We start from the raw sequence: 20,778 nt of genomic DNA on the forward strand, positions 1-20,778 counted from the left end.
CAGGTAAAAATGGCATTTGACACTTGACAAATGCACAGAAGCCTTTAAATACTTTTGTAAACTTATTAGAAATTGTCAGAGGACTCTACAAGTGTCATAAACGTTAGAAAAATCGTTTAAAATAGCCAGAACCCTTTAGAAGTGTCCCAAAACTTAGGAGTAACTAATAAACTCCCTAAAACAGACGTCACAAGCTCGAAACGCGGTCGAACTGATAGATGCCTCGTGACGTCACACTAAATTCTAGGAGGATAACTTACAGTGAGGACGAGTTTCTTCGGAAGCAACAGCTTGTTTTCTGAAAAATCTGAGATAATCAAGTGTTCTCAAAACAGATGAAAAAACTCAAAATTTTTAATACAGTCAGACCGAAAAATGCTAAAGTTTGAACTGCCCAAAACACAGTTTCAAAGGACAGTCAGGTACAAAACCACCTGTAAAACTCACTATGAGTGAGAAAATGACTGTTTTAAGCACATTTTTGGAATCCTCATTAAATTTTCCATCCAATAACTTGAAAAAATATTACAAAATTTGGTATAGTGAGCGAAAAAAGCGTTATCAAAATTTGAACTGCCAGAAACACAGTTTGAAAGGACAGTCAGGGACAAAATTGCCTGTTAAACCTATTTAGAGTAAGAAAATGACTGTTCTAAGCACATTTTTGGAATCCTCATTAAATTTCTCATCCATTAACCTAAAAAACCGTTACAATATTTGATACAGCCAGGTAGAAAAGCGGTGTCAAAGTATGAACTGCCAGAAACACAGTTTGAGAGGACAGTCAGGGACAAAATTGCCGGTAAAACCCACTTTGAGTGAGAAAATGACTGTTTTAAGCACATTTTTGGAATCCTCATTAAATTTACCATCCAATAACCTAAAAAATGTTACCAAATTTGAAATTGAACTGTTTGAAGTAGGGATGAGATCGTAAAAACTAGAGTTGGGCAAATCTGGAAATTTTCCTATTTCTATGTGATTATATGACGTTTTTGACATTGACGTTTGGTGTGGTGTCAAACTGTCACTGTAGACATTCAATTGTCACATCACACACACAAATGAATGTTGCCTTTTCATCACCTTAACACAAAACTGGTGTGTATTGACCTATTGTTTCAATGACATTTGATAGAATAGAATACAAGTACACTAGTTTTGCAATTGACTTGTCAGTGGAAAACGCGACTATTCACTGAACTGAAAGGTAAAAATGGCATTTGACACTTGACAAATGACGGAAACTTTTCCAGCAAGGATTATTTCCATCTTGGAGTGTTTCCGATTGAAAAAGTCCAAAATTGTCAGAGAACTAAGTGCCCCAAACCTTCTAAATAATGTTAAAGTATTCTAAAAGAGTCCTAAACCTTAGAAATATTTTTCGAAATGCACAGAAGCCTTTAAATACTCTTGTAAACTTATTAAAAATTCTCAGAAGACTCTACAAGTGTCAGAAAACATTAGAAAATTCGTTTAAAATAGCCAGAATCCTTTAGAAGTGTCCCAAAACTTAGGAGTAACTAATAATCTCCCTAAAACAGACGTCACAAGCTCGAAACGCGGTCGAACAGATAGATGCCTCGTGACGTCACACTAAATTCTAGGAGGATAACTTACAGTGAGGACGAGTTTCTTCGGAAGCAACAGCTTGTTTTCTGAAAAATCTGAGATAATCAAGTGTTCTCAAAACAGATGAAAAAACTCAAAATTTTTAATACAGTCAGACCGAAAAATGCTAAAGTTTGAACTGCCCAAAACACAGTTTGAAAGGACAGTCAGGTACAAAATTGCCTGTAAAACCTATTTAGAGTAAGAAAATGACTGTTCTAAGCACATTTTTGGAATCCTCATTAAATTTCTCATCCATTAACCAAAAAAAACCGTTACAATATTTGATACAGCCAGGTAGAAAAGCGGTGTCAAAGTATGAACTGCCAGAAACACAGTTTGAGAGGACAGTCAGGGACAAAATTGCCGGTAAAACCCACTTTGAGTGAGAAAATGACTGTTTTAAGCACATTTTTGGAATCCTCATTAAATTTACCATCCAATAACCTAAAAAATGTTACCAAATTTGAAATTGAACTGTTTGAAGTAGGGATGAGATCGTAAAAACTAGAGTTGGGCAAATCTGGAAATTTTCCTATTTCTATGTGATTATATGACGTTTTTGACATTGACGTTTGGTGTGGTGTCAAACTGTCACTGTAGACATTCAATTGTCACATCACACACACAAATGAATGTTGCCTTTTCATCACCTTAACACAAAACTGGTGTGTATTGACCTATTGTTTCAATGACATTTGATAGAATAGAATACAAGTACACTAGTTTTGCAATTGACTTGTCAGTGGAAAACGCGACTATTCACTGAACTGACAGGTAAAAATGGCATTTGACACTTGACAAATGCACAGAAGCCTTTAAATACTTTTGTAAACTTATTAAAAATTCTCAGAAGACTCTACAAGTGTCAGAAAACGTTAGAAAATTCGTTTAAAATAGCCAGAACCCTTTAGAAGTGTCTCAAAACTTAGGAGTAACTAATAATCTCCCTAAAACAGACGTCACAAGCTCGAAACGCGGCCGAACTGATAGATGCCTCGTGACGTCACACTAAATTCTAGGAGGATAACTTACAGTGAGGACGAGTTTCTTCGGAAGCAACAGCTTGAGGTTCTTCAGCGTCGGGCACTTGTTGTTGCATCATGTTGACTGGAATGTTGACAGGTAGTCGTCTCATGTAAGCTTGCCTATTGGTCAGATCCATGTCGGTGGGGGCTTCAGTGGGGCGTGGCTGTTCGACGTATTGCATACCCATTTCCTGATTAGATTCGCCGGATTCTTCGGAAGATTCGTCTTCGGAAGATTCGGGTTCGGATACGGCAACAATTACTCGGTCATTGTTGGGCAATCTGAAGAATTTAAATTTACATGAAGTATATTACATTTTTTATGGAGTTGAGAACATTCTTACCTGTTCAATTGAGTCAAAACTTCCTCAGGAATGGGAAATCCATTAGGCAATTCGGTTCTGTTGATGGGACGCATGGGCATCATGGGTCTGGGCTGTTCCATCATTTGTGCCCTAGCTTCCTGGGCGCGGTTCTCTTGATCAGCTTTTTGGCTCTCCATGATTTTCTGAGCAATGATCTGCTGGATAATGTGCTGGATGATTGGATTTGGAGTAGAGTCGGATTGTTGTGGTTCGGCTTGTTGCGGCTCGACACGGATTTGAACCTGCTCATCAAATTCGTTATAATCAACACATCTTCTCTCCCAAGTAGCAAAGATCACCCTATTGACGTCATAATGACGTTATATTAAGTTAAAGATTAGATAGATACTATTGTAAGCATTAAATGATATGAATTGGAATAACTAAACAGAAAATAGCAAAAAACACACTCAACTGACATGAAACACAGTTTGGCCCATAATTTAGGTAGTTGGGCAGTTACGGACCTGAAACTTTCACCGAGGCTAGTAAATTGAACCTAAAAACCAGGACCGTACTGACATTTTCTTAGAAAAGTGTTGGTTTTTTGTTAACTTGGAGTAACCAAACTGAAAATGGCAGAACACTCACTCTATCATCTGCTGTCAACGTGACTGACTGACACTCTGGACGTCACTTACGTCATCTGAGGTGTTTTTGCTACCGTTTGAGACTGAAAACTTACTTGTTGGGGAATGAACATCATTTGGGGTCTTTGGTCGGCTTCCTCGTTTCTTTGTGGCTCCAACGACTGGCTGACTGGCTCAAAGTTCTGTCTGATGGCGATGATTCTTTCCACAATTGGCCTGGGCGGTTGTTCCATCATGGGTCGCATGGGTGGTCTAAATTGGTCTACGGGAGGTCTCATCTGTTCCATCATGGGTGGTCTCATTGGTGGCATTGGTGGTCTCATGGTTTCCATTGGATGGTAGGGACGGATTTCGATTTGAGGCTGTTAAAATTTTATTACCAACCTTGCCTTAAAATTCGCTCGTTTTCACTTACTTCTTGTTGTTGCATTTGAGGGGGCATTTGTGGAGGCATTCGCGGAGGCATCTGTTGGGGCATGTGAGTCTGGAAAGCGGTGTGGGGGATAGGAATCATAACCGGTTGGATCATTATGGTGTCTTGTTCGCTGTCGTCGTCATCGTCATCATCGTCGTTTTGGGGTTTTTCAGGTTGACGTGGTTCGGCACTACAAAAATATGTTTGATTAATTTTTAGATAACGTTTTTATTTATCTAAGAAGAGTAGTCTTTTTAAGGACTTAAATAACCCAAATTCCAAAAAATAACAAATCTCTGTGACAGGGCTGTCAAAATTGTAGTTCTTTTTCTATTACTTCTGAACTGAACGAGATGGAAATTTGACGTTTTTGACGTGTGTTCTTTCCAAATTATTAAATTCGTAGTTTTCATATTGGTTCGGGGCTTGTTGTATAACATTAAGCACTAAAATTTCATTTTTAAAAAATCGTGCAGAAAAGTACACTTTTTTTAATGATTTTTAGTGCAAAAAGTTCTTCTTTTTTGCACTATATGCTATATTTGCTGTGCTTTTGTCTTACGTGTTGTTAAACTTGACCTTCGGTCTTGTATATAATAATTTTCGTGTTACGTGCACAAAAGATGTACTTTTTGCACTTGTTACATAAATAACATATAACGTTGAATAATTTGAGTGTTTTTCATCAATTGATGAGGTAGAAGAATTAAGATCAAAATAGTGATTGAGTTTAGGTTAGGTTTGTCTGAAAAAATCCGAGATAATCAAGTGTTCTCAAAACAGATGAAAAAACTCGAACTTTTTAATACAGTCAGACCGAAAAATGCTAAAGTTTGAACTGCCCAAAACACAGTTTCAAAGGACAGTCAGGTACAAAATCACCTGTAAAACCCACTTTGAGTGAGAAAATGACTGTTTTAAGCACATTTTTGGAATCCTCATTAAATTTTCCATCCAATAACTTGAAAAAATATTACAAAATTTGGTATAGTGAGCGAAAAAAGCGTTATCAAAATTTGAACTGCCAGAAACACAGTTTGAAAGGACAGTCAGAGACAAAGTTGCCTGTAAAACCCATTTAGAGTAAGAAAATGACTGTTCTAAGCACATTTTTGGAATCCTCATTAAATTTCCCATCCATTAACCTAAAAAACCGTTACAATATTTGGTACAGCAAGGAAAAAAAGCGGTGTCAAAGTTTGAACTGCCAGAAACACAGTTTGAGAGGACAGTCAGGGACAAAATTGCCTGTAAAACCCATTTAGAGTAAGAAAATGACTGTTTTAAGCACATTTTTGGAATCCTCATTAAATTTCCCATCCAATAACCTGAAAAATATTACAAAATTTGGTATAGTCACTGAGAAAAGCTGTGTCAAAATATGAACTGCCCGAAACACAGTTTCAAAGGACAGTCAGGGACAAAATCGCCTGTAAAACTCACTTTGAGTGAGAAAATTACTGTTTTAAGCACATTTTTGGAGTCCTCATTAAATTTCCCATCCAATAACTTGAAAAATGTTACAAAATTTGGTATAGTCAGTGAGAAAAGCTGTGTCAAAGTTTGAACTACCAGAAACACAGTTTAAAAGAACACTAAGGAACAAAATCGCCTATAAAACTGACTTTGAGTGAGAAAATGACTGTTTTAAGCACATTTTTGGAATCCTCATTAAATTTCCCATCCAATAACCTGAAAAATATTACAAAATTTGGTATAGTCACTGAGAAAAGCTGTGTCAAAGTATGAACTGCCCGAAACACAGTTTCAAAGGACAGTCAGGGACAAAATCGCCTGTAAAACTCACTTTGAGTGAGGAAATTACTATTTTAAGCACATTTTTGGATTCCTCATTAAATTTCCCATCCAATAACTTGAAAAATGTTACAAAATTTGGTATAGTCAGTGAGAAAAGCTGTGTCAAAGTTTGAACTGCCAGAAACACAGTTTGAAAGGACAGCCAAGGACAAAATCGCCTGTAAAACTCAGTTGGAGTAAGAAAATGACTGTTTTAAGCACATTTTTGGAATCTTCATTAAATTTCCTATCCAATAACCTAAAAAAACACTATAAAATTTGGTACAGTCAGAGGGAAAAGCGGTGTCAAAATTTGAACTACCAGAAACAAAGTTTGAAAGGACAGTCAGGGACAAAATTGTGTGTAAAACCCATTTAGAGTAAGAAAGTTACTGTTTTAAGCACATTTTTGGAATCCTCATTAAATTTCCCTTCCAATAACCTGAAAAATGTTACAAAATTTGGTATAGTCAGTGAGAAAAGCTGTGTCAAAGTTTGAACTGCCAGAAACACAGTTTGAAAGGACAGCCAAGGACAAAATCGCCTGTAAAACTCAGTTGGAGTAAGAAAATGACTGTTTTAAGCACATTTTTGGAATCTTCATTAAGTTTCCTATCCAATAACCTAAAAAAACACTATAAAATTTGGTACAGTCAGAGGGAAAAGCGGTGTCAAAATTTGAACTACCAGAAACAAAGTTTGAAAGGACAGTCAGGGACAAAATTGTGTGTAAAACCCATTTAGAGTAAGAAAGTTACTGTTTTGAGCACATTTTTGGAATCCTCATTAAATTTCCCTTCCAATAACCTGAAAAATGTTACAAAATTTGGTATAGTCAGTGAGAAAAGCTGTGTCAAAGTTTGAACTGCCAGAAACACAGTTTGAAAGGACAGCCAAGGACAAAATCGCCTGTAAAACTCAGTTGGAGTAAGAAAATGACTGTTTTAAGCACATTTTTGGAATCTTCATTAAATTTCCTATCCAATAACCTAAAAAAACACTATAAAATTTGGTACAGTCAGAGGGAAAAGCGGTGTCAAAATTTGAACTACCAGAAACAAAGTTTGAAAGGACAGTCAGGGACAAAATTGTGTGTAAAACCCATTTAGAGTAAGAAAGTTACTGTTTTAAGCACATTTTTGGAATCCTCATTAAATTTCCCTTCCAATAACCTGAAAAATGTTACAAAATTTGGTATAGTCAGTGAGAAAAGCTGTGTCAAAGTTTGAACTGCCAGAAACACAGTTTGAAAGGACAGCCAAGGACAAAATCGCCTGTAAAACTCAGTTGGAGTAAGAAAATGACTGTTTTAAGCACATTTTTGGAATCTTCATTAAATTTCCTATCCAATAACCTAAAAAAACACTATAAAATTTGGTACAGTCAGAGGGAAAAGCGGTGTCAAAATTTGAACTACCAGAAACAAAGTTTGAAAGGACAGTCAGGGACAAAATTGTGTGTAAAACCCATTTAGAGTAAGAAAGTTACTGTTTTAAGCACATTTTTGGAATCCTCATTAAATTTCCCTTCCAATAACCTGAAAAATGTTACAAAATTTGGTATAGTCAGTGAGAAAAGCTGTGTCAAAGTTTGAACTGCCAGAAACACAGTTTGAAAGGACAGCCAAGGACAAAATCGCCTGTAAAACTCAGTTGGAGTAAGAAAATGACTGTTTTAAGCACATTTTTGGAATCTTCATTAAATTTCCTATCCAATAACCTAAAAAAACACTATAAAATTTGGTACAGTCAGAGGGAAAAGCGGTGTCAAAATTTGAACTACCAGAAACAAAGTTTGAAAGGACAGTCAGGGACAAAATTGTGTGTAAAACCCATTTAGAGTAAGAAAGTTACTGTTTTAAGCACATTTTTGGAATCCTCATTAAATTTCCCTTCCAATAACCTGAAAAATGTTACAAAATTTGGTATAGTCAGTGAGAAAAGCTGTGTCAAAGTTTGAACTGCCAGAAACACAGTTTGAAAGGACAGCCAAGGACAAAATCGCCTGTAAAACTCAGTTGGAGTAAGAAAATAACTGTTTTAAGCACATTTTTGGAATCTTCATTAAATTTCCTATCCAATAACCTAAAAAAACACTACAAAATTTGGTACAGTCAGGCAGAAAAGCGGTGTCAACATTTGAACTGCCATAAATTTGTAATTTACCAGTAATTGACCCATCACTAGTTTTATGTGACACAAGGGAGGATTCTCTCATAAAAAAGATATTAACAATTCATTCATAGAGAAAAACCATTTTTCAGCACTACAGCAGACAGAAAGTACTTGGTATAATTGAAATTTCCTAATAAATACCACAATATAGTTGAAGGGAAAAAATTGTTTGAAACTGGCTTAATGTAGTAACCTGGAGGACTCCAGTACACACTTAGAATTAGTCGGGGGTAATATCCCTAGTGCATTTAATTTTTCCGGAAAAATTCGGAAAAACGAGTTTCTAAGTAATTTGTTTTAACAATTTAAAATTTGTTTTTTGTAAAAACAATTTAAAATTTGTTTTTTTTGAGTATTTCAATTTTTCCACAGGAAAAATTAGATGCACGAGGGATATTTGGTAAGATTATTTCCTGAGTTAAATAAACCTTTTATTTTAATTAAAACAATAAGAACAATAATTAATAAGAACAATAACTTTCAAGCTAGTAAGGGTAACATTATTCTTTATGTTGCTGTGAGGAGTGTGCAATTTTTTCGAATTTTTTTCCGGAAAAACTGCTGACAGCTAAGTTGACAGTTGTTAAGTGATTTTTCTACTTAAAATTTACATTTGTTATACTAATTCTTGATAGCGATTGGTCAAAATTGATAGGAAGGAAATAATCGGGGGTAATTGCACAAGTGCATAAAAATTACCGATAATTTTGCGTGAAAACTTGTTATCTCTTAACTGCATGAGTTTATTTTCATATTTTTTTGGCGAAAGAGCCCGACACCGAAGGTGGAGGGCTGTTTTAGAAAAAAATATGAAAATGACCGAATGCAGTTTGCAAAGATAACAAGTTTGAACGCAGAATTATCAGGTCATTTTTAAGGCACGAATGTAATTTTGGGGAATATTTCCCGAATAAATAAAATGTTTTGGTTTTGCTGCAACTATAGATTGCTCAATGGAACTCAATGAGCAAGTTCCAAACCGTTTATTAATTTTTGTTGACATCGCGTTTGACATTGTTTGGTTATAAAAAGTCAAAAAACTGCGCAAGGACAACAATTAGTGTACTAGCACTAGGCTCTACAACAATGCAGTCGTTATAGATACGTACAGTGCAATTATCGAAATGCAATTATCACTTTAGAATGCAATTATCGCTGTCATTCTGGTGAAAATGCACTGCTCATATGGGACATTTAACACATGAGGGAAATATTCGGGGGCAATACCACAAGAGCTCAGATTTAGCCGGATAATTTTTGTGCTTGTCTTAGAACACTTTCATTTTGGTGTTACAGCACGAGACCTGTTGTAACTAAATCACGAGAGCGCAGCTCGAGTGATTTTGCCAAACAGGTCGAGTTTTGTACCATAAAGAAAGTATGAGAAGACAAGCGGAAAAATTATCCTGTTCAAAATCTGAGCTCGAGTGGTATTTGATAAGACAATTCCATGAATAATCAATAATATAATAAGACTGCGACTGCCTTGTACTGGCAGAAATACATTTTTCTGGTTCTTTTGATTTACTGCAGTAGAACTCTATCCGAAGCGAGCCATATCCAAAACAAAACAAACAAACATCAAAATTGACAGTGCCAGCAAAAACCTCAAGGTGAGACATTGCAACAATAGAAGTGTAGTGAAAATCCGTGGAAACTTTGAAATCAACAGCAAAATTTATCCGATTTTTTTATCCGCTAGCAAACTCTCTTCCTTCCTTATTAGCCGATAGCAAACCGTGTTTTGATGACGTATATATGGCATTTTTTGTACATGAGTGGAATTGTCGCTGTCATTCTGGTGAAAATGCACTGCTCATATGGGACATTTAACACATGAGGGAAATATTCGGATATATTAAATGTAAAACTAAATTTGAATAATCTTACAGCACCCTGTATAGCCATTATCAGGGCGTATAAATAAGCCAGTCTTTTACGGTCTACAGTACCTGCATTTATATAGACAGGCATACTTTCACTAATAAAAACTTTCCGTATTATGAAAATATTGAAATTGTACCTACACCAATCATATAATATAATATGCAAAATGGATTACGTTTACCATATAGACCGGCAAGTGGCTAATTACCTAACACACACACCGGCAATAACCGGTCAATTGTATTCATTTCACGTTTGTAGATTTGAAAATCTCTAGCCCCAACCACCATAAGTAAAAATTTACGCATAAAAATGCAACCAGAACGACAATAATAATTAAATCGCACTTGAAATTGCTATAGAAAGCTCATCAGGCATTCCCTTGCATCATTGTGTCTGACTGGCATGATTTGTAAACAATAACTTCCTGCATTATTTAAAGTGCAATCTTGTGTTGTTGGTACTTTCCAGACATCAGTCTTGTCTGACAGTGATTTGTTACGCCGTTTGTTTTGTTGTTATTAGCATTTTGAGAAGACCAGAGGTAAATACCAAATCGGGCTCTCCCACGATTGGCTCTTATATCTGGTTATTCAAAAAGAGCCTTTTTATTTTTGAATATTTCCCTCATGTGTTAAATGTCCCATATGAGCAGTGCATTTTCACCAGAATGACAGCGATAATTGCATTCTAAAGTGATAATTGCACTGTACGTATCTATAACGAGTGCATTGTTGTAGAGCCTATTGCTAGTACACTAATTGTTGTCTTTGCGCAGTTTTTTGACTTTTTATAACCAAACAATGTCAAACGCGATGTCAACAAAAATTAATGAACGGTTTGGAACTTGCTCATTGAGCTCCATTGAGCAATCTATAGTTGCAGCAAAACCAAAACATTTTCTTTATTCGGGAAATATTCCCCAAAATTACATTCGTGCCTTAAAAATGACCTGATAATTCTGCGTTCAAACTTGTTATCTTTGCAAACTGCATTCGGTCATTTTCATATTTTTTTTTCTCTTTCGCCAAAAAGATATGAAAATAAACTCGTGCAGTTAAGAGATAACAAGTTTTCATGCAAAATTATCGGTAATTTTTATGCACTCGTTACCCCCGACAATTCCACTCATGTACAAAAAATGCCAAATATACGTCATCAAAACACGGTTTGCTATCGGCTAATAAGGAAGGAAGAGAGTTTGCTAGGGGATAAAAAAATCGGATAAATTTTGCTGTTGATTTCATCGTTTCCACGGATTTTCACTACACTTCTATTGTTGCAATGTCTCACCTTGAGGTTTTTGCTGGCACTGTCAATTTTGATTTTTGTTCGTATTGTTTTGGTTATGGCTCGCTTCGGATAGAGTTCTACTGCAGAAAATCAAAAGAACCAGAAATAGTATATTTCATTACCAGTACAGAAATGAGGATTTTTCCGTGCGCGCGTGACAAATTCTCGTGTGAGGCGCAGCCGAACACGGGAAGTCATGCAAGAACGGAAAATCCATTTCTGGACGAGTAATGAACGATATTTTTTATTATACTTAGGTACCTGAAATCAACATAAACAAAAAATATCGCAAAAAATTATTAAGAAAATCGGGAATATTTATTTTTATTTTTAAAACAGTAAAAATGTAAGTACATACAACTCAAATTAACAAAAAAATTCAAGTAGGTAATTCTAAGAAAATTAATTTTGGACAGAACCGTTATTATTAATAGTAATATTTATTGTACAATTCGTATTATTGTTGAAGCTCAATCCCTTTTGCATTTCTTTTTGTTGAACTAAAGACTCTGCTAAAGATGTTGAAGCGGAGTGTTCGTGTGTGCTTTGGTTCTCTTGATTGACTGTTACAGATGTTGTAGTTTCCAAGTTACAAGGACTAAACAACTTCCGTGATACTTCAATTTTTCTTTGTATGGACTCTTCTATATATCCTTCTGCTACATTGGAAGAAAGCCATCCTCCGTGTCTTTTCAAAGTGAGCAAATCACCGCCGTTTTCCACCAACATGGTTGCCGAAGAGCGCCTTAGCCCATGTCCGGTATATTCTTCGGGATTTTTTAGTTTTAGGTATTTTGCAACAAGTTTTGGAATACCACTGGTAGTATGGCACCCAACATGTTGAGCGTAACATCTTTGGTTTCGGTATGCAACAAATAATCTTCTACTCTCCATATGTTTAGGGCGGAGATCTGCGTATTTACGGTAAATTGTACAGGGATCGAATTTGCAATTTTCATTGGCGTATTAAATCATCTCTGCGGCATGCACCGAAGATGCCAAACACTAAAATTACTTTTGCTAGTAGATATTATCCATCTGAAGCTTCACATAAAAATTTGGTTACTTGTTCTGCTGTAAGAATCTTGGATTTCTTTGGTATATATCCTACAGCTTGTCGTTTCAAAAAAGCAATCGTTTTTGGATATTGATGGTGAGTATTTTCTTTTATTGCCAAACAACTCTTTAACATAGAGAATCGACTCCATAAAGTGGAGGATTTCATAGTGTTGGCTTTTTCAGAAAAATATACTAAAAGAATATCGTCACTCACAATTTTGATTCGTTTCTGAGTCCGCCATTCGGTAAAACTGTTATATTCTTGTTCATATCTCAACCTGGATTTCATTGGTAATAAATCTGCACTCACTTCTGCCCCTCGTTGTAAGATGTTTTCGGGAATATCCCGATTTTCTTCACAATCTGAATTCATTTTTGCAAAATGTAATAAATACATAAATACTTAATTTTCACTGACAGAAAATAAAATTTGTCATTAATAAATAAATCGTTGCTATAGACACATTACTCGTTTCTTTTTTTTCTTCGGGTTGCCATAGGATATCTAGTATCATGGATATCTATGTTTATTATTAAGCGCACGGAAAGAGGGATCGGGAAAAAATTTCCGTGGCGCTGTTCCGAAAATGTCATATTTACTGTATTTTATAAACAGTTGAAAATGTAGTATTTTCTGTTAAGTATAATAAAAAATGTATTTCTGCCAGTACAAGGCAGTCGCAGTCTTATTATATTATTGATTATATTCATGGAATTGTCTTATCAAATACCGATTCGAGCTCAGATTTTGAACAGGATAATTTTTCCGCTTGTTACACCAAAAAGAAAGTGTTCTAAGACAAGCACAAAAATTATCCGGCTAAATCTGAGCTCTTATGGTATTGCCCCCGAACATTCCTGCAGAGAGATGTTAGCTATTTTCTTAACAGTTTAGAGAACAGATGAATTCAAATTAGAGATTTAAAAGCGGTAGTTTTCGACTCACATTTTTGAAAATTTACCGGAAAATTACTTCATGCTTGAATTAAAATTTGTCATAAATATCTTGCCATTGTTATTATCAAACTTATCATGCAAAGTGTGGTTTAGAGTGGGACTTTTCTTCACCTGTACTGTCACAGTCTGACCCACACTTAAATTAAGCTCGGCTTACAAAACGACGATGCAAACGGGGGTAAATGATTTAAAAGTACATTAAACTTTATTTGAATTTTTATTAAATTGTTGTACCAATTAATTAAAAAACGAATTATTTTTGAATTTTCAGATTTTTCAATTTTTTCCGAAAAATTACCGGAAACTTTCTGAATAATGTTGTGTATACCTAACCTCAACACTTTTCAAAATAATTTGAATTTTTAACAAAATATCATTTATAAATTTATCCCTTCTGGGTATAAAAACTTTAATCTGTCGGTAGGGTGACATTTCTACTAGACAGGGTGGTCAAAAGAGAATATCAAGGGCTACAAATTGATATATTGAACCACCCTGTAACTGTCAAAATAACAGAGTTATGGGCTGTCACAGTAAAAACTGTCAGAATCAAACAACTCAGTTTTAACAGTAAATAACTCACTTATTCGACGTTTTAGGTAAAAATGCCATACAGGGTGATCAAAAAAGAATTTCAAGGGCTACAAACTGGTATAATGAACCACCCTATAATTGTCAAAATAACCGAGTTATTGACAATACAATGGAGTAGTTTACAGGGTGATTCAATGAATTTTTAACATACTTGTAACTTGTTTAATTTTATAAAAAAAATACCAAATATGAATCTTGTAGATATTTGCATATACTTTATTCCTAGATATCAGTATACAGAGTGTCCCAAGTTTGAGCAACAAACCAAACTTTTTTTATTCGATTTTTGGAATCTACGTCAAATTCTAGGCCCACTTGATGTAAAATGTTTGTATCGATTTTCAATTGTTTTTGCTCTAGCAGCCTTACTTTGACCACCCTCCTCGAAAGCAGAAATTTCCAATTTGAGAGAAATTTTCGTGCACTTTTCCAGAAAATCTTCCATAACTCGCTTATTTGAAACACCCTGTATAAACACACCGTATAACAAAAGAAAGCTAGTGAACGGGGTTATCACGTGACGTTGAGCTGGCGCGATTTTGTTGTCCCGTTTAGCCGCTAGAGGGCGTCGAAGTTGACTCTCGTTTTTTGCAGTTTTTGCTCAATATCTCAGGAACGTTTCAGGTTAGAGGTCTGAATTTTTACCACAAATGCACCTCATGGTGGGATACAACTTTTACCTTCTACACACTTTTTTGGTACCATGCACCGTTTGATCTCGAAAAATTAAAAACTAGAATTGTCAAGAATTTTCAAGGGTGATACTTCTGATTTTTTTCAGAAAAATTTTTATTTTCAAAATTAACCTCAACTGCTTAAATATTTTCAGGTTAATAGTACAAAAATGACATAAAGTGTTATTTGTCAAAATGTCATTTTGCAATGGTGCCACGCCCTAAAATGTCAAAATTGAGATAATTTCAAGGTTATCTCCGAAACGGTGCCAGTTAGAGCAAAATGGACGTCAGATTTGTGTACCCCAGGTTCAAATTAGTTAAAAACTTTGATTAAGAAAAATCCAAAATGGTCGCCGTTAGTATAGTAGGCCCAAAAAATCCCTAATTTAGATTAAAATTCCGTGCATTTTTCCAGAAAATCATCCATAACTCGCTTATTTGAAACACCCTGTATAAACATACCGTATAACAAAAAAAAACTAGTGAACGGGGCTATCACGTGACATTGAGCGGGCATAACTATGTTGTCCCGTTTAGCCGCTAGAGGGCGTCAAAGTTGACTCTCGTTTTTTGCAGTTTTTGCTCAATATCTCAGAAACGTTTCAGCTTAGAGGTCTAAAAAATTTTAACACAAATGCATCTCGATGGGATACAACTTTTACCTTCTATACACTTTTTTGGTACCATGCACCGTTTGACCTTGAAAAATTAGAAACTAGAATTGTCAAGAATTTTCAAGGGTGCCACACCCTAAAATGTCAAAATTGACATAATTTCAAGGTTATCTCCGAAACGGTGCCAGTTAGAACAAAATGGACGTCAGATTTGTGTTCCCCAGGTTCAAATTAGTTAAAAAAATTACTTTGATTAAGGAAAATCCAAAATGATCGCCGTTAGTATAGTAGGCTCAAAAAATCCCTAATTTAGACTAAAATTCCGTGCACTTTTCCAGAAAATCATCCATAACTCGCTTATTTCAAACACTCTGTATAAACACACCGTATAACAAAAAAAAGCTAGTGAACGGGGCTATCACGTGACGTTGAGCGGGCGCGACTATGTTGTCCCGTTTAGCCGCTAGAGGGCGTCAAAGTTGACTCTAGTTTTTTGCAGTTTTTGCTCCATATCTCAGGAACGTTTCAGGTTAGAGGTCTGAATTTTTACCACAAATGCACCTCGACAGGATACAACTTTTACCTTCTATCTACTTTTTTAGTACCACGCACCGTTTGTCTTTAAATACTTAAAAACTAGAATTGTCAAGATATTTCAAGTATAAATTTTTTATTTTTAAACTTAACCTAAACTGCCTAAATACCTTCAAGTTAATAGTACCAAAATGCAAAAAATTAATTATTTTTGAATTTTCAGATTTCGTTCTGTTAATTTAACAAGTGGTCTGACCCTTTATTAAAATGACATATGTCAAAATCCGTCCCATCAAGCTATAAAACGCACTTAAAAGGCAACAATTTCAGTTTAAAACATTCTAAACGTATTTTAGACTTTTATGAATGGTTTTGTGACTGTTTATAAAATAATCTGTCAATTTGACACGTGGTCTGGTCCGTGGTTCAAGTGTCATCTGTCAAAATCCGTTCCATCAAGCTATAAAACTCTAAAACGCCCTTAAAAAGTAACAATTTCAGTTTAAAACATTTTAAACGTATTTTAGACTTTTATGAATAGTTTTGTGACTGTTTTTAAAGAATCTGTTAATTTGACACGTGGTCTGGTTCGTCGTTAAAGTGTCATCTGTCAAAATACGTTCCATCAAGCTATAAAACTCTAAAACGCCCTTAAAAAGCAACAATTTCAGTTTAAAACATTCTAACCGTATTTTAGACTTTTATGAATAGTTTTGTGACTGTTTTTAAAGAATCTGTTAATTTGACACGTGGTCTGGTCCGTCGTTCAAGTGTCATCTGTCAAAATCCGTTCCATCAAGCTATAAAACTCTAAAACGCCCTTAAAAAGCAACAATTTCAGTTTAAAACATTCTAACCGTATTTTAGACTTTTATGAATAGTTTTGTGACTGTTTTTAAAGAATCTGTTAATTTGACACGTGGTCTGGTTCGTCGTTAAAGTGTCATCTGTCAAAATACGTTCCATCAAGCTATAAAACTCTAAAACGCCCTTAAAAAGCAACAATTTCAGTTTAAAACATTTTAAACGTATTTTAGACTTTTATGAATAGTTTTGTGACTGTTTTTAAAGAATCTGTTAATTTGACACGCGGTCTGCTCCGTCGTTAAAGTGTCATCTGTCAAAATCCGTTCCATCAAGCTATAAAACTCTAAAACGCCCTTAAAAAGCAACAATTTCAGTTTAAAACATTCTAACCGTATTTTAGACTTTTATGAATGGTTTTGTGACTGTTTTTAAAACAATCTGTCAATTTGACACGCGGTCTGCTTCGTCGTTAAAGTGTCATCTGTCAAAATACGTTCCATCAAGCTCTAAAACTCTAAAACGTACTTAATATAATAGTAAAACTAGGAGTTGTCTATCAAAAATCACTCCATTTTATTGAGACTTACCCCCATTTATACCGTCGTACTTTAAATCGAATTTAAACTGTGTTAGGTTTTTTGAATGTGACGAAACAAGCGAACAAAGTCACAGTCTAAACTACACTTAAATTTGGCAGATAATAAAGTGCAGTTCGTGGTTAAAATGTTTTCTCTTTAAGAATATATAAGAAAAAGTAATCGTTCTTTTATAACGCCTTTCTACTTTTTACCTTTTGCCGCTTACTGTACAGGGTGTTCCACCCGGAATTACCCCAGTCGATATTTCAAAAAAAAGTAACTTTTTGAAAATTTGAAGGAAAAATTTAGTTTCTTTTTCCACCTTCTCATGGTAAACTCTAATTGCTACATCATTTGATGTTTAAAACGTTTTTACAACTTTTGTCTATCTACAGAGTGAATGATTAACAGTATTGGAGAAATTTTTACTGCACTACAGGACGTTCACTTTTTATACCACAGTGGAAAATAAATGCACCCATTTTACCAGTATGTATTGGTAAAAGTGCCCATCAATTACTTACCTCTGAACGTTGCCACTTTCACAGATGATAACCATTCTTTCACCGGTCAGTCTTTCGAATCTGGGATCGGTGGTTAGGTTTACACCGAATGGCAGTCTTACGGTTTTGGGTTGATGGTCCACCACTTCTTCGGCCCGTTTCTTTTCCACGATACAGTTCATTTTTGATCTAAAACAATTAATATTTAAAAAATATTAGAAATGCCAGGAAGAAACTCTCTAAAAAATATGTAAAGGAAGATATTAAAAAATAGCTTTATTACAAAATATGCTAAATACAATATACACAATTTTTATGTCATTCTTCAGGTTCAAATTTCTGTCTGTATAATGGATTTTACTGGAAGAACTACAAAACTGTAACAAGCTAAATAAACCATAATAATGATAACCTTTTGTTTCCATACCATTTTATCAGGATTATCAAGTAAAACCTAATTAAATCCAACCTAACTTACAATTTTAGACTTTTTTTGATTTGTTATTTAAAGGGAAACGATCGACGAAAGACGTTTTAAAGGAAAAAAATAGAATAATTATTATAAAAATAATGACTTGAATAAAATATGAAGTAGTTACATTAATGCTTGTGAGTGTATTAGCAAAAATTGGTCATTAGATAGAATACTTTATAAATATATACGAACAACCAATCAAAATTATGTAAAGGTACCAAAATTGGCTTTTTTACAAATATACTAAATTCTTTAAAAAAAAAATACGTTTTTTGGTGTCAATTTTGGTTCAAATAAGCCACGATTTGTAATGGATTTTGCTGTAAAAACTAAAAATAGTAGATGATATAAAAACATATTTAAATAAGTCTTTGAAGCATACTAGAGTACCAGATTAGGAGATTTTCCCAAAAAATAGGGAATTTTCTTTCTTTGGGATATTTTTTACCAGGGAAACCACCCCTTTTGAGATAATCTGAGTTTATGAGGAGTGCATTCAAAATCTGTGGAAGAAAGTATACTAAAGTTTTGTATTTTACTTTGCCTTTGCACAACAGTGTTCTATTTTTGTGGTTTGAAATTTGAGCACCCTGTAACTCGATTATTTTTGCGAGTTCAGAGAGGTTAGACCACTCAAATTAACCGTCTTTAGCTCCTTTTTTCAGTGGTGTAAAGCAAAAAATTCTATCTTAAAAATTGCATACAGGGTGGCTAAAAAATTCAAATCTCTACAATTTACATGCACCCCCTGTATAGTAGCAGCATTAACTGATTGTAAAACTTTCAGGGATGAGTTTAGCAGTTCTTTACGAACATTTTTGCTCTTCTTCAAATTTTTCGTAACTTTTACCGTTTTTCAGTTATTTAGCAAAAACTGGTTTAATGCAACAAATTTTAAAATCAGTTGAATTTGTGCTTTTAATTTTGAGCACCCTGTAAGTCGGTTATTTTTGGGAGTTCAGGAAAATTGAACCACTCAAATTGATCGTCTTTAACTCCTCTTTCCAGTAGTGTAAAGCAAAAAATTTTATTTGAAAAATTGCATACAGGGTGGTCACAAAATCCAAATCACTACAATTTGCATGCACCTCCTGTATAGTAGCAGCACTGGCAGACTGTAAAACTTCCAGGGATGAGTTTAGCAGTTTTTTGTGAACATTTTTGCTCTCTTTCAAATTTTTTGTAACTTTTACCGTTTCTGAGTTATTTAGCAAAAACTGGTTTGTTGCAACAAATTTGAAAATCAGTTGGATTTGTTCTTTTAAATTTGAGCACCCTGTAAGTCGGTTATTTTAGGGAGTTCAGAAAAAGTGAACCAATCAAATTAACCATCTTTAGCTCCTCTTTCCAGTGGTGTTAAGCTAAACATTATATCTTAAAAATTGCATACAGGGTGGCCAAAAAATCTGAGTTACTACAATATTTATGCACCCCCGGTATAGTAGCGGCATTGACAGACTGTGAAACTTCCAAGGATGAGTTTAGCAGTTCTTTGCGAACATTTTTGCTCTCTTTCAAATTTTTCGTAACTTTTACGGTTTCTGAGTTATTTAGCAAAAACTGGTTAGTTGCAACAAATTTTAAAATCAGTTGAATTTGTGCTTTGAATTTTGAGCACCCTGTAAGTCGGTTATTTTTGGGGGTTCAGGAAGGTTGAACCACTCAAATTAAGCGTCTTGAGCTCCTCTTTCCAGTGGTGTAAAGCAAAAAATTCTATTTGAAAAATTGCATACAGGGTGGTAAAAAAATCTGAATCACTACAACTTTTATGCACCCCCTGTATAGTAGCGGCATTGACAGACTGCGAAACTTCCAAGAATGAGTTTAGCGGTTCTATGCAAACATTTTTGCTCTCTTTCAAATTTTTCGTAACTTTCACCGTTTCTGAGTTATTTTGCAAAAACTGGTTTGTTGCAACAAATATTTAAATCAGTGGAAGTTGTGGTCTGGGACTGAAAGGACAGTCAGGGACAAAATCACCTGTAAAACCCGCTTGGAGTAAGAAAATGATTGTTTTAAGCACATTTTTGGAATCCTCATTAAATTTCCTATCCGATAACCTAAAAAAAAACTACAAAAATTGGTACAGTCAGGGAGAAAAACGGTGTCAAAATTTGAACTGCCAGAAATACAGTATTTTTAATATACCGGTCAAATTTTCCTGGTAAAGTAAAATATTTACTTTTTTGACAAAATTTTGGTACATTCTAAATAGAATCCATGATTTTCCCTGACTAGCAACTGGCCACACAAGTATCAGTTTCGTAATCTGCTAACAGTAACGAGTTGGCCGATATTTTTATATACAACTTAAATATACAGGGTCTCTAGTAAAACGTAAAGTAAAACTTACTTTTGGTTTTTAGCAATCAAAGTGCCGGCCAAATCATCAAAATCCAATTGAAGCGGCAATCTGAAACGAGTTTTCGGCTCTTCACTGGCATCATCAGAATCGGAAGTGTCCACCGAGTTATCTTCTATATCTTTGGTATTTTTCTTTGTGTCATCCAGCGATTCTGATTGGCGCTTGAGCTTGGGTGCATCCTGCAAACAAAGCGCATATATTAATCATTGTGTGAATGTACCAAAAAAATTGTATAGAAAATACTTTCATCGTTCCCACGGTAACTTTCTTAAATTGTCGGTTAAACAATGAAAGTGCATTTTGATTGGCGCCAACCAGGTTTTCTCTTGTTTGTTTTTATGATCTTCCTTAATAAACGTTGGTTGGCAAAGGTCATAAACACACTAAGTACAATCTGATTAAAACTGGCACCTACACGAAAAATCAAATAAATGAACAGTGACGTCACAAATTTG

At 34.7% G+C, this 20,778-nt stretch overlaps 1 protein-coding gene across 1 annotated transcript in view; it reads right to left on the reverse strand.

Annotated features, from left to right (window-relative positions):
* Msr-110 (DUF3736 domain-containing protein Msr-110) overlaps window positions 1-20,778 on the reverse strand; it is a 62,884-nt gene that overhangs the window by 971 nt on the left and 41,135 nt on the right. Inside the window, exons 3-8 of the mRNA XM_081976313.1 lie at window positions 20,312-20,502; window positions 17,505-17,672; window positions 4,010-4,199; window positions 3,690-3,956; window positions 2,984-3,246; window positions 2,647-2,921 (exon numbers count right to left, since the gene is read on the reverse strand). Of these exons, the coding sequence (XP_081832439.1) occupies window positions 2,647-2,921; window positions 2,984-3,246; window positions 3,690-3,956; window positions 4,010-4,199; window positions 17,505-17,672; window positions 20,312-20,502 (1,354 nt within the window). The remainder of the gene's footprint in view (window positions 1-2,646; window positions 2,922-2,983; window positions 3,247-3,689; window positions 3,957-4,009; window positions 4,200-17,504; window positions 17,673-20,311; window positions 20,503-20,778) is intronic.

This window comes from Ips typographus, linkage group LG3, assembly GCF_016097725.1.
Source record: "Ips typographus isolate SLU linkage group LG3, UJ_Ityp_2.0, whole genome shotgun sequence".
Lineage (NCBI taxonomy): Eukaryota > Metazoa > Arthropoda > Insecta > Coleoptera > Curculionidae > Ips > Ips typographus.